The sequence below is a fragment of the Acipenser ruthenus genome, chromosome 30, assembly GCF_902713425.1.
Source record: "Acipenser ruthenus chromosome 30, fAciRut3.2 maternal haplotype, whole genome shotgun sequence".
NCBI lineage: Eukaryota > Metazoa > Chordata > Actinopteri > Acipenseriformes > Acipenseridae > Acipenser > Acipenser ruthenus.
Window position 1 is genome coordinate 9,068,668 of NC_081218.1, and position 15,288 is coordinate 9,083,955.

At 37.4% G+C, this 15,288-nt stretch overlaps 1 protein-coding gene across 3 annotated transcripts in view; it reads left to right on the plus strand.

Moving 5' to 3' along the window:
* The window catches only part of LOC131702802 (SRSF protein kinase 1-like), a 53,756-nt gene that overhangs the window by 13,020 nt on the left and 25,448 nt on the right, over window positions 1-15,288 (plus strand). For all 3 annotated transcript variants that reach the window (XM_059005148.1, XM_059005149.1, XM_059005147.1), the window contains 4 exons: window positions 4,638-4,756; window positions 10,816-10,924; window positions 11,394-11,481; window positions 11,962-12,049. In XM_059005148.1, the coding sequence (XP_058861131.1) occupies window positions 4,638-4,756; window positions 10,816-10,924; window positions 11,394-11,481; window positions 11,962-12,049 (404 nt within the window). The remainder of the gene's footprint in view (window positions 1-4,637; window positions 4,757-10,815; window positions 10,925-11,393; window positions 11,482-11,961; window positions 12,050-15,288) is intronic.

Genomic DNA, 15,288 nt, shown 5'->3' on the forward strand with positions numbered 1-15,288 from the left:
TTGATTGCTTGTTATCTAATATTGGAAGCTTCAATGAGAACAGTCACAATAATTAGGGCAATGTAAATGCAGTTTGCTGAATGGTAGCATGTTTGCTTGGGGGAAGAGAATCAACGGCTTGATTTTGTTATTTCAATTCAAAGCAACGTGTTAAAAGCATCTGCGATTTTTAAAAAGACAAGGATCTGGCTGCAGTGAGACAGAATGAATTCAGATGGCTTCATGTGTACTTTGCTGATCTACGGGTGTTTAATTGCTATTTGTTGCTAAATCCTGTTTTGCTGTTCATCTTTCTGTTCCTTTATGTTTTCATGTACATGTTCCTGTGGTTCCCCTGCTGTGTTTCAGATTTGGAGACAGAGGGGCTGCAGATTTCATAGATGTGTGTTTTTTTTTATTCCAGTCAGGTATTCTTTGGGCCGAGTGGATGCTTTGATGAGCGTTCTTGTCTGACATGGGCAGGGTCTGAAAGCATGTCGGAAGTGTTGCTGCATGTAATTGTTTGAGGAACACTACTCTCATCATTTTAATTACTCATTCTGAAAAGGTTTGCAGCAAGTTAAGATAGAATAGCTGTGGTGCTGACTTGCTCTTACATGTCTCTTAAAGATAAATGGATCTAGTGTTTATTCTTTTGCTGTGTATAGTTTGAGGAGAGTTCTAGAAATTGCATGTCTGTATCCAAGGGGTTTAAACGGAATCTGTCTGCATACATTTTAATATACACGTTTAATACATTTAAATAATTTACTATCATATGTAACAAAAATAATCTTATATAACAATTACATTTTCCACTTTTGTGTTTATATCATTTTATGTGACTGCTATTGTCTGTTTTTTTTTATTAATGCGATTCTCAGGAGAACAGATCCAGGTGGGTCTACCTATTAGGTTCTGTATTGCGTTCATCTGAGCGCTTTACACCTGTTGTGTCACAAAGTCCAGCACAAGACAGGTGGCTTCAGTTCAGTGGTGCGGTGTGTCAGTTTGCACTATCCAAGCAGGCTGTGCACACCAAGTGAAGGAACGTTTTCAGCGTTGCACTGTTCACTTAGTCACGGTAATCCTTCTGAAACCTCGGCTTACTGCTTCGTTTATTTGTAAAAATGTTACTTGCGCTCCTCTCAAAATGGCCACTGGACTGTAATGTAATCCTCGACTGTGGTGCTAATGTAGTGTGCTTCTTGTGCTGTGTGTAGAGCTGTGAATGGTCTACAGTAAGAGGCACTGGCCTCTTGTTTTAAAGGATGTCCTTCCAAGTACCCAGTTTTCAGGGGATGGGACCTGAAGAATTGAATTCAATCAGAACAGGTGCCACTGCGCCAGCACATAATCTTTTGATGCGTGTTAGTCAGCCGGAAACTGAGGTAACCCCCCCCCCCCCCCCCCCCCACCTCTCTTATGTAAAACAGTCCCTGAGGAGTGCCTGCTTAACGAGCCGTTTTGAAGGATGGCGACTCCAGCAGCACAGCTAACAGCTTGCCAAGGAGCTGGCTGGTTTGAAGAAGATTGCATCCTCTAGCACCAGCACCACTGATATTTTCTTAGAGGTCCCAGTACTGACCAGGTCTAACAGCTGGTTTCTGATATTGGGGTGTCAACTTTTCTGTGGGTTACATTCTGCAGGAATGGATTTATTCTCCAAATGTATTGCTTGAGTGGCTATATGGTTAACTATACCATACATGGAAGCACTAGGAAATAAGAAGTAGCAGTGCAGTCTTCCAAATGTCACCTGTTTACAGAAATTTAGTGCTAGTTAATGCTAAATGCAAAGCAAACAACTTGAGCCCAGAAAACATTACATTGCTGTTCTCTTCATTTTTATAGATCACTACTATTCTGAAGCAAATAGATAGTATAATTGGATAGTTTTTGTTAACTATTCTCATGTTAAAATAGAAGCATTATTTTAAATGTTTATTTTCTTTTTTTGGTATGTTTTATTTTATAGTGGAATTTATACACCTCTCAAATGAGGACTTGTTTTTTCAACTTCCTCAGTACTACTGCAGTGATTAGTCAGGTCTCAAGTCATGAGTCACTCTCAGCTTTTTCTTTGAAGAACTGATTTGAAAAAAAAAAAAAAAAGATATTGGTCTGCTGTTCAGTGCATTCCGCCCTCGGAATTGTATTAAAGGCTCCGCTTCCAAATTGTTAGAAAGGCAAGCAATAATGACGCTCATGTCCGTACCGCACTGCACCTCAATCATGGAGTGGGGTAGGGGAATAGTAAAGTGACAGTCGACCGCGTAAACGGGTAGAATTGCGTGACTGTATCTAATGTTGCCACCACTGCTAGTCACTAGGTACAATCAGTGTCTCCAGGGGCAAGTGTCTGTCTCCACAATACTTTATGGTCTGATAATATTTGTGCTGACTGACCCTAAGATCAATATCATTAAAAGTGTATATTTTAATTACAAAGCTTGGAGTGTCACACATACTAGAGAGAAAAAAAGCTTTTGGCAAGTTGATAATATTGGGTAAGATCAGGACACCACAGTCTGCTTTTACTTTTTGCTAAGATTTCTTTTCGCATGCAAAGCGGAGTAAGTGGCCCTATTTTTTCTGTGCCCTATATAAAGGCAGTTATTTTTAACACACGACGGCAACACTTCAAAGAGGGATTTATATGTATGATTCATCCAAGTAGCCTCTCTGGGTATTCCTTATAACTTCTTCTCTGAACTGTTTCCACACTTTTTTGCTTGTCCTATTTTAGACTGATCCCTGGATGTTTCAAAGACATACAGTAATAACTTCCAGATGCATACCAATATTAAGTATTTAAATGTGGCCTTTTGTGGTTCAGTTTTACCTAGTGATGGGGCGAACACATGATTTTCATGATTTAAATATTCTTTTGGATATTTTTCAAAAAGTAATAAAAGCCATTATATTGCTCTGATCACAGGCAGAGACAGCATAGCATCAGGGTGGTGTGGCCTTGGTACCTTTGTGTGTGTGTGTGCGCCTTTTATATACAGCAAGACCTTACAATATGTAACATGTTAAAATAGAAAAATATCCCAGGAGTAAAGAATAAGTTGTGAAGGGCTTACTTTTCCACAGTGAATTAAGTACAAAACAAAGGATGCCAGATAGCAGTTCAAGTTAAACGTTGACAATGCATTTTGTTTATTTTAATTCCTTGCTATTGCCATTTCTTCACATTAAACCGTGATCATAGACACGTTTTTATAAAGTAATAACATGAGGTTTAATTGTGCCTTTTTGTAGCTGAACAAGCAAACTAAAACTGAAATTTAACTTTAAACACTTCAAATAAAACAGACGTGGAAATGGCAAAGTGAAGGGGAAAAAAATTTACTCCAACATTTTTCAGGAAGTTGGGTACTGTTTAAGCGAGGCATTTCAGAATGACGTGCTTGCCTTTTTTCTGTCCCGTGAGATTCTGACTTTTAATTAGAGGCTCAAGAGCTGCTGTGTTGATCCTGTGTTCTTCACAGATAATAAAATTGTGATTTAATCTCGCGATTTAAAAAAAAAGTGTCTTAGTTTTTAATCTTGGTTTTAATCACATATTTAATTCATACAATTACTGCATCCATCTCATTAGTTTGTTTTATTACTGGTGCTATTATTATGACTTTTATTGTTTGAAAGTTCTTCTTACCTATAAGGCCTTGCATGGTCTTGGACCTTCTTATCTTTAAAATCTGCTGACCCCATATTTCCCCCGGGTCATTCCCTGAGATTGGATGGAAAATGCTAATCTTCTGATGCTCCCTAAAATTCGGAGCCAGAAGAATAGTATACAAAACAGCCGATGCTACATTCAGTATGATTGTTTTGTTAAATCGCATATCACTGCCTCACACTAGGCTGACAGAGACACTTGCAATAATACAACAATACATTTTAAAGTAAATGTCAAGAAATAATATTGACATTAACGAGAATTAAAAAAATTAATCTCCAAAAAATGAATGCGTTAACCGCAGAAGTTAACTGTGATTGACAGCCCTAATATATATTATCCTCGCATATCATGCAGAGCGCTTTTTTTCCATTTGCCTTTTTTTTTTTTTTTTAAACTGTCGCGTCAATTCCGGTGACGGTAAGTAAGTGCAATGTATTTTTTGTCATTTTGTAGCGAATACGAGCATCTGATTTTTGTATTCGAATACATGTCAAAAAATAGTCGTTTTGATATTTGACTATTTTACCATCTTCTAACTTTAATTAGATCTGCAAAATGGGATATTTCTTTTCAGTATTCCGGGTAGGGCTCAACAGGTTGTTAGTGTTTAGACTGCCACTGGGGTGGAGTGCCGGCTTTTAGAACTCTTCATCCTCCTGGCTTCTGAAAGACATTCATTCATAGGTTAGTTCTGGCTACCAGAAGTGCAAGGTGCTAAGTCAACATCTGTGGGACTGTTCCAAAACAGTTAAGTATATGAGTAGTGAATAGAAAACCAATGCAAGCACTGCTATGGGCATGTGTAAACGAGGCTTACAGCATTACAACTACAAAAAATAATCTTAGCATCTGTCTTCTAAAAGCCGCTGGGGGTGCTCAGTTTACTGGACTTGGCGTGTATGGTATGTGACAGAAACCGTCAATATATTGGGTGATCCTACCAATGTCTGATCTGTTTTGTTCCCAGGCCAGAACCTCAACACAGAGGCGCTGCTCACACATCGGAGTCAGAGGCCCCGGAGCAGGAGGAGGAGATCCTGGGGTCGGACGACGAGGAGCAGGAGGACCCCAATGACTACTGCAAAGGTGACCAGCTCTTTGTGCTCCAACACGTGCAGCAAACGTGAGAGAGATGTACATGTGTGCGCTAGCTGCAGCAAACTAAATCACTGTTTACACTTCAACAGTGTTTTAAAGAAGTGAAAAACAAAGGAGAAAATGCCACCCATTTATGAAACATCTTTCAGATAGCCACCCCGATCTCTTTGCCGAAGTTAACTTTTACTGTAGTTTCTTTCGTTCTTTTTAGTTAAGTAAATGAATCCCAGTGCATATTGCTTATTAAAGTCACAGCAAAGATAACACGTAAAACAGGAATGCGCTACAAACTGATCAAAAGGGAGTTCATTGATGCTTGTTTATTTCATCATTACAGTACATTTGCTAGAAGCTGCAAAAATATAATTTGCCAACGTCATAAATATAAGTTGCCCGCATGTCAAAAATGTTAGCGATGTTTTTATAGAATTTGGATTTTGTGTTAATCTGTATTTTATGTGCATGTAATGGGATAGCTGTGAAAATCATGTGTTTTGAATTACATGCATGAGCGGTGGAAAGACCAGAATGAATAGACTTCATTGCCAGCATATTTGTTTTGACGCTTCACCTGCAGTGGAAAGCACAGGACCTATAAAGCTTCCATCACACTGCAAAAATCCGCTAATGTACTTGCAGTTTATTATAGTTGCCAGACTGGTTGTCTTTTGTCTAATTTCCTTTCTTTGCAAGATTAACAACCAAACGAGAATGATGGGTCGACTGGCCTCCTCTCGCTAGTAAAAAGCTTTATGTTCTTATTTAAGGTGCACTGGAGACATTTGGCTTCAATACGCTTAAACAGAATTCTGTTGTAACAGCATGCAAGAGGAAGGCATCTACATATAATATAATGCTTAATGAATGAATTTTTCACTATAGAATTGTGTATGTTGGCAGCTTTTTTAGTAAAGCAGTTCTTTGCCAATTTTTTTTTTTTTTTTTTTTTTTTAATCCGCTGAACTAATTTTATTAAATTATTCTGAAGTGGTGATTTCAAAATTATCTAACACTATAAAATTGTAAAGTGAATGCATAGTGTTTAAAAATGTAAGGAATAAAACATTTGTGTGTATTCCCTAATGCAACACATTACGCTGTCAAACATTTTCTTTTTAAACGAACAGTGGTACATGAATCAGTCAGGCTAGTCTAGTTTAGCATTATACTCTGTTACTTGTTTTGCTTTATAAAATATTTGACCAGTATAGATTCATGGATGTGTTATGTTGTACGTGACTAAGAACATCATAAGAAATGTTACAAACAAGAGGAGGTCCATTTGGCCCGTCTTCCTCACTTGGTTTATTAATCCAAGCAAGAACCTCATCAAGCCATTTCTTGCAGTACCATGTGAATCAGATTCCACAACAGTGCTTCATTTTTTTATTCCTTCCTCACATTTTTAGGGCACTTCTAAGATAACCCTGTATGTAAAAACATCTGGCAGAGTTATAAAAAGTCTGCTTCAAGGAAAGTATTTTTGTGTTATTTTGTTATAAGAATTAAGAGATTCCTTGTAATTTGGGTGAAACGCCAGAGTTCTCTTTTTATATATGAAATAAAGAACACGGTGTCTTTGACACGAAGTGTTGTGCTTTCTTACCAGTTTTATTTGAATTTCATAGTCGGTAGCAATGACCTTTGAATACACTGGAACTTGTTTTCAGCAGAAACATATTTAAACAGCAAGCATTCCAGCATGCTGTAGCATTATTAACTGTGTATTAGCCTCTTATGCACTTTGCACTTGCAATAAAAAGGAATTTGGCAGCCATTTAACATGTAATGGACATAAGATCGTGATAGTATGGAATATGATACTGTGCATTGTATGGAATATCATGATACTGTGCATGGTATCGATACTCCCTAAATGAGGTGTCGCAGAACACCAGTATGTACTGTCAAGTACAAGCCTCCTCTTGATCTTGTCCTCTTTCAATTCAATATACGCGCTGGTAGACCCGTGTCCTGTGTGTGTGTTTTTGAAGTGTATGGTCAAAATTGGGATGTAGCAATACCATTATTTTTTATTTTTTATTTTTTTTGTGTTCCTAGCCTAGTTAAATGACAAGGCTCAGAAAGACTGATTTGATTGCCCCATGTCTTACTATTGCTGTGAGACCTCCCGGAAGAGGCACCGACATTAGAGCAGTCTGGTGTGTAGGGGTTAGTAAGCAAAACAGACTGGATCAAAATGAATTCCTCAAGTAACGACGAAAAAGCAAACAAAATAACATACTGAATGAATTTGACAGTTTCCATGGACACCGTGAATCGCAACGGGCCAATCAGTTTCAGCTTACAAGCATGAAGTGGTTTCAAATCAATCATCAATTCCCACCTTCTCCCTAAGAAAACAAATGACAGTGGTGCTGATGAGTAATGCCACAACTTACTGCTATTTGTCATTTTAGTGCTAACTTTCAGTAGCTGTAAGCTTATGCGTTGCCTCTTCTTTTTGAATGCACAGTTTCTCATTGCCATCAAAACTAGGGTTACCAGATTTCCATGGTAAAAAAATGGAATCCTTTTCTGTTTTTTGATTTTGCTGTTTTTTTTTGTTGCTATTTTAAGTTTGTTACTATTTTAAGTCTGCTATTTTGATTATAAACGAAGCGCTGTTTTGTTTTACTATTTTGGTACATACCAGTCTTTTCTGTGACTTGAGTTAAATTCCTCCTTCAGCTATATCTTTAAGTCTCTTTACTGATTTAACTGTGCATGTTTTTATATTTCACAACATAATGTATATCGAACACAAAATGTGTTAATCCAGTAAAGCCTATCGGCTGCTAAAACCACGGAAGCACTTAAAATAAAATGCATTTTTAGTCTTGGAAGACTAAAAATAAATGTACGGACTGGTTGGTTCCATGAATATTTTTAGAAACTTAATTGGTCTTGTGTGTTTTTTTTTTTTGTATAAAATGCAAAAGAAATGGAATACACAAAAAAAACACAGCTTATGGTTTACCTTTTCTGTATTCAAATGTACTACAAATTAAGACTGCTTCATATCTTGCGTCTTTTTTTTTAATTTAGAAATTAATTTAGAAATTGCTTCACATTTTTCTCTTCTGTCTCACTTCTGTTTAATTGATGTCTGTCTGTCGTTTCCCCACTTTTTTCTGTGTGTAATAAATTATTGCAAAACCAAAGTTTGCTTAAATATGTGGACTTTACTTTAAAATCATAAATGAACAGTTACACACTTAGAATTTTGGGGCCCTGTTCAGGCACATACATACGTAGGCCCAGGATAAGCAGGATTTAGACCCCTGCAAAACCCTGAAATTTGTTTTAGGTTGGCGGAGGGGGGGGGGGGGGGGGGGAGCGTTGCCCCCTGCGCCCGTGCTGGAGGAGGACCTCCATACCCCCCTGCCTTCTACTTAGGATTTCTAGCCTCCTACTTTAAATGACAATGAAAAGACTGGATGTAAACGCCACTATGAAACAAAACCATGATCAATACATGGGTGAGCAGAGGAAGGGGCTGGTGGGGAGAATCTTCTCAAGGAATTACTAACGCAGCAATCACTTTTTCTAAACGAATGACAATTTACTCTCCTTTTAAGATGCAATTGATTATTGTTGAGGCGGTCAGTATAGCATTGTTTATTTGCAGTAACTCAGTCCTAGTCAGAGACAACTTACTTGACTGGAAATGTAGAATACCCATCGCGTAAATACAGTAGTCGATTGTAGATTAAAGGAATAAATGCTGATGATTTAATTTTACAATGTATTGAATTGGCTGTTACTGTTAGTGGCATTTTTATTTATTTTATTATGTATTGAATTGACTTCTCAACAATAGTAATACAGTCAGCACTCTGTTATCTGTTACTCAGATACGTCAGTTGCGTTTTACCGTCCTTGTATTAAGAATAAAATCAATCCCCATTATATACATGTAACAAATTAATGCACTTACCCATCACATGCAATTTCTGACATTGTCATCTTTTTTCTGATACAAAGACCATCTCTTCAGTGCTAGTGTACTTCTTTGTACGTCACAATCTTAATTGTGCAGTTACACAGCGCTTCCTCCAGTTTCCTGTGACGAATGCAGCAAAAACAAAGCAAATGGTAATGTAAAAAAGTTCATCATTAAAAGTTTTAGATATGGTGATCTTTAGTTGCTTTTGTGCATTTTCATTTGCAAGTGAACTGTGACATTAGGACCTTATCGAGCACTATATTCTGCAATATTGAATTCTGACTTTGGATACTGTTTTAAATCTTGATTTCATTTTGCTGTTGGGTCGTTAATGTGGAATATTACATACTGCTACAATACGTGCCGGATTTAAAAGTATTGTATTGTAGCGCTGAGCTGCGGGGTTTCCAGGATATAATGAGACAGACAACAGTTGCAGTTCAAAGCAGTAGGAAACCACTATGCACACGTGCAGTCACCTTGAAATGGTTTGCATTAGCCGTGTCATACATGCTGCTGTCAAACTTTGCCACCAACTCCCAAGGGGTCTGCTGTAAATGAGGCTGAAGTTCAGCTGTTTCTTTGCAGTCCTAGTCAAATGTGGAGTATGTGTTTGACAGCAGTTTTATTCCCATTCTATTTCACCTGTCATCTTTAAGAAATGACACCTGAAAGAACATTCTCTATGTTTAATTCACCATCAGACTGCCACTCTTTCCTGTATATTTTGTATCTTCTGTTACCAGGCGAGCACGAAACATACGTTACCCACAGTGCAATGTGCGTCATAGCCACAGATATTGATATGTATTATTGTTATTTAGCAACAGTGATGTAAACACTAAGGTTTGTGTATCATATATTAGTATTTTCCTTTAAAATATCGTTAAGACTTTTTAAAACCATGCAAAATATATCAAAATGTAATACTCGCAAAAATTAGGCACAATAAAAAAAATAAAGCTCAATTGGGCGTGAACCCGCCCAATCTGGCAACCCTGCCTCTCTCAACTCTCTCTCAACTCTCCTGCCGGCACGTCCCGCTTCTCTTTCAGACTGTCATCTCCACACACACCCCCTAGTCCCTCCCCGTTGCTCACTCATTGGTCCAACACTCCCTATCCCTGACTGCTAGTGTCAGACCTGCTCCCACCCCTCAGTAACGCACTTGCACAGTTAAGTCACACAAGCACCAAAACCCACAGAGAACGCTAACAGATCTGAAGAATAACACAGTTTACCAACACACATTATTTACAGAGTATACCCATCCCCTTCCCCAGTCCATAATCGGGTCCATTCACACATTGTCTTGCAAATCAGCTGCCCCCTGCTACAGTATGTACTGTATTACAGACCACTTGTCTCTTTTGGGAAGTGATATTTTCAGAATCATATCGTTCTGAATTAAAATACTTTTGTTGAAAATTAGTACTGTACCAACAAAAACAACTGCTGTACATCTAAATAGAAGCCTTCTTATTTTTTAAACAGTCCTTTCAGCATTGTTTTTTTAACATTGTATCTTTTTTGTTTCCCCTGAAAAAACGGACAAGGGTTGGAATGGGCCACAATGAAATAATCAGATATGCGTCATTACTCGTTTAACCGTCCCTGAAGTCAAAATTGTATAAGGTCGGATATGCGAGTGCTGACTGTATAGTAAATTATTTGATAATTCATTTATTGAATTGAGTGTTATTGTCACATGTTAATGTTTTTACAAGTTATGATGGAGGGAGTAAATGCTAAGAAATTGTTTAAATGTATTAAGTTTGTGGTTCATTAAGCTGAAATATTGAAATGGCTAGCAATACAAATAAATGCACTTAAAGTGCTTGACATTTGCAATCCATGCAATTTGGTCACATTGCGTCCCAGGGTCCCATAGTACCATTGCTACGCGGTCCTCTGCTCTGTAAACTTTGGGCAGCCCTGCTGTAGAGATATACTAAACTGATGCATTTACTTGTTTTATTTGGTAGACTCTTTTCATCCACTTTACACCCCTGATATTGAACTCATTTGTTGGTGTCGCTGACATGTACTGTGTTTTATTAAGATTTGTTTTTTAACATGCGTACGGTTTCAATTGCAGGCGGATATCATCATGTTAAGATCGGAGATCTGTTTAACGGACGCTACCATGTTATCCGGAAGCTGGGATGGGGCCATTTTTCTACTGTGTGGTTAGCCTGGGACATTCAGTAAGTACAAACTTGGACAAAGTTTCTGACCCACCAGTACAATCAAATGCTGGTTGGTATTTATGGAATGCACAATATAATGTCTTCTATGTACTATAACTATGATGAATTCAGACTTTTAATGCATTGCCTTACTATCTCTTCAGATTTACTCAGGTATTCTATTTATATTTCATATTTGTAACTTGCTTAAATCTTAAGCTCCGAAGTACATATCTGAAAGCCATTGACTTCAATCTCTAATTCCGTTCATCAGTTTAAATGAGTGTGGAGGCCCCACTAAACCCACTACAATCACAACATCCATTGAAGTAAAATCCAGTGACGGGAGGACCGCTGCTGCCCTAATGAGTAGCCACGCTAGAAGAGATTGCTGTCAGAAGGAAGGATTGGCGTTCCTTCATGTAAGGCAGTGTAGTCTGGGAAGGAGGAGAGCTCACAGGTTGCTTGGTGTTTGTGTCTGACGCAGGGGGAAGAGGTTTGTCGCTATGAAGGTCGTGAAGAGTGCAGAGCACTACACGGAGACCGCCCTGGATGAGATCAGGCTGCTCAGTTCGGTGAGTAATGGCATGAAGTGGACGTAGTGGCTTGTATTGGATTGGAACTGTCATGCAGCTGTGTCTTCAGAGGTTTGTCAGAGGTACCAAATAACAAATGCAAACTTTGAAAAGTAGTTTGTTTCTTTGGCAATTAACAGTTGTAGCAAAACCTAATTTCAATAAATCTTTATCACGGTATTTCTTTTGAAGCATCTGAAAAGTAGGTCATCCATAATTTCATTCACACACTGGTCCCTTTGAAGCCACTGTGGTGAATGCATAACAAACATGTTATTTCTTTGTATAAAAGGGTTTTCAGACATAGTTGTATCACAGGTTTCTGATTTTTAAGATTTAGATAGGGATTTGTTTTGCCATGGTATTCCAAACTTTTAATAGCTGTTTAGTTATGTTTTTGACTTGTATTCCCTTTGAAAACAAGAAGTTACCTAACATTTCAAATATTTATATTGTATTTTTTTTTTGTTTGTTTTGCAGGTTCGAAACACAGACCCTAATGATCCCAACAGAGAGATGGTGGTTCAGCTTTTGGACGACTTTAAGATTTCTGGAGTCAATGGAACCCGTATCCTTGACAGGTTTTTATTGTGTGAGGTTGGCAGCAGGGTCGGGTCCATTCCTGCTTTTCAAAATCAATTCCAACACATCACTGATCAAAATTGCAATTAGTAGTATTCTGTTAATTTGCTTCTCACTGTGGCAACTAATTACTTAAATTGAAGTCACTGTTGGTCAATTCAGTTTAATTTCAAATGAAAGCAGTTGAACAATCACAACAGTGGAGTCTCAAAAATAGCAATTCCAATTCCTTCTAAGGCAATGTTTCCCAAAGTGGGGGTCGCGACCCAAATATGGGTCGTGGCAAGGTTTCTGATAGGTCACCAAACAATAAAAAAAAATATGACATTCAGTGCACACTTCTTATGCTTATGTTCAAAATAAATAGTCATTAGCAATAATTATGTAAACAATGTATTGTTTTATCACCAGTCTTCTGCTTTAAATATGAACCAAAAAAATAAAGTATAAGTTGACGTTTTATGTGCGGTTACTTGGGATTTTGAAAACCAGTTGTTAAAATGGATGCAAAACAAAAAAATGCCTAATTCTATTGCAGCTCAAAGAAACAAAGAAACAAACAAACAAAAAAATGACCGGCTTTTATTCACTTCAGTTTTTCTTCCATTGGTGACGAGGATGATCTGCGTCCCCTCATGGCATTTGTTGTGAAGTACTGGCTCACGAAAGCTAAGCTGTCGGCATCTTGAGACACAGCATCCAGATTGCGTTGGGAAACCACACAATTTTTTCCAGAAGAAAACTAATCAATTAGCTAAACAGCAAAAAAATCTGACACTTTTAACAAAGTACATTTACTCTTAGTACGTTAGCCATTGAGTGTGTTGGGGGGGGTTGGTAATAAGTATTTTGAGATTTGTGCCTCACCTGTCAAAAGTCACGAACCGCCACTGAAATGCAATAAACAATAACAAACACAGGATAAATAAAATGGTTTAATAAACAGTCAGGTAACACACACAAAGCTAACAGTCTCTGCGTGTCTGACTCGGTAATTTAAAAAAACAAAACAAAACAAACAAAAAAAAAAAACAGCAGTTTCTCCCACAGCTCCAAAACTCACTCCCAGCCCCTCCCTCTGCCAGGCTTACAATCATAGGCACGCATTTCTGTCCTACCACCCATTAACTCAATGCACCCACATAGTCCATTAATTCCCAAGGGGCTCCTCCTGCAAATTTCATGTTTGCAATCGGCTGCAGTCCTGTTGTCTTAGCAACCTGTAAAACCGTAAAAGCCTGAATGCTTATATATAGAGGTGTGCAGAGCGATTATTTAAATAATCGACACAAATACGATTAATAATTTCGATTCATCGATTAATCTGTTAATTTCGATTAATTTTTTTTTTCATTTAATAATGCAGAAAAGGCAACCTCACTATAGTAGATGATATTCTGTAACATTATCTCCAGTACTGGTTTGTCTTACTCTGTTGATGGTCTCTTTCTAAAATAGCAAGTCTCACTCGGACAACAATACATAACTTTTTTTTTTTTTACAGTTTTATTAATCAGAAAATGCTTTCTCACATAAATAAGTACAAAATTTGCTCCTGAATTTTTGGAAAGCAATTGTAAAACTTAATTCTTGTCACTTCAACCTACTTGGAATTTTTGCTGTTTGCTGAACAAGTGGAGCAAAATTCTTATAAAGTCAACTCATTAATCTTTAAAGAAGTCAATAACTTATTTGCAAAAATAGTTAACAGACACTATTCACTTAAAACAAAAGTCTGTAGTACTGTTGGTCATTTTTTAGCATTACAAAAATACTGAACCTTTTCTTAAGTTGTTTCCTGAAAACTGCTCATTATTTAATTGTGTTGTCCCATGAACACATTTTAACATGACATATCAGTTAAAAAACAAACACATTATGCAAGGTTGCTATGTAAAAACACCAGCTTATCAACGTGGCTAGGGCTAAGGCTGGCACGTTTTCTTGTCACAATAGCACCAGCTGCTGAAAAAAGCCTTTTCAGATGGAGCAGAGGTAGCAGGGATACTGAGAAACCGTTTAGCTAGTTTGGCCAGGCGAGGAAGGCGATGCATATTATTCTTCCGCCACTGCAAAGGCTCAGTATCTTTGAAGCTATTTAATTAATTTTGAAAGACATTTAAAAATGGCAGATTTAGTTATTTTTTTATTATTAACGTGTTTTTTTATTTTTTTAGCTTTTAAAAACATATAATAAAAGTATAATTAAGACTCCATACAGGTAATAAGACACTAACTGTCCAGAATCAAGCTTTAAAAAAAGAAAATGAAATAATAATCTGGAGTAAAATTGTAAATAGTGTTTATTATGCCATTAACTAATAGTGCTGTAGAGGATTGATACAAATTCAGCAATTCTATGACTGATGCAGCGTGTTTTTTTTTTATTTTGACAAGTTTGATAGTGCTGGTAAAAGTCTAAGATTAGACCAATACTTGGAGTTAGCACTTACACAATAACAGATTATAATATACTTGCTTTATTCAATAGCAAGTGCGAAATGTATAGTTTATTTTCATGTGCTAAATGAACACGTAATTCCTCTTATCATAAAAAAGAAACTGCATTTGACAAAAACAGCATCGTACTGTATATATCGACTTACTTCTTATATGAATAATATTACTTACCAAGTGAGAGACGGTTGGCTGCCTCCTTTTTAGATGTTGCAGCAAAGCTGTGGTGATATTTCATCTTTCCTTTGCATATTATGCACTGAACCTGTGAATTGTTAGGTTGGCCAAAGCAATCCCACACAACGCTTGTGTGTCTGGCGATTCTCGCAGATTTCTTGGCACCGGGTCTCTCACTTCCATCACTTTCCAAACTCCTTTCCCCGTTCTGCACTAGTAACAGTATCGCTATGCGCATCCGCCATATTGCAATGTTCCCGCTTGCCACTCCCAACACGTCGCCACAAAAAGGTTTTACAGACTGTTTTGTTTCATTAATTTTTTGCCCAATGAAAGCGCTTTGCTAACATAACAACAACATTGTTACGTTCTAGCGGGAGGATAGAGGTTCTAAACAATATTGCGACAATGCTGCTGCTTGTAAAATAACAATAAAGAAGTACCGACACATTAGCAAAATCACGTTTCGAATAGGGTTGCGTGGGTATTATTGAAGATATACGTCTGACTTGCAATTTGATGCAAACGGGTTTTATTTATCTAACAGAGAGAACAAGGATAGTCACAGGATACCAGAAGACGTATTTGTGT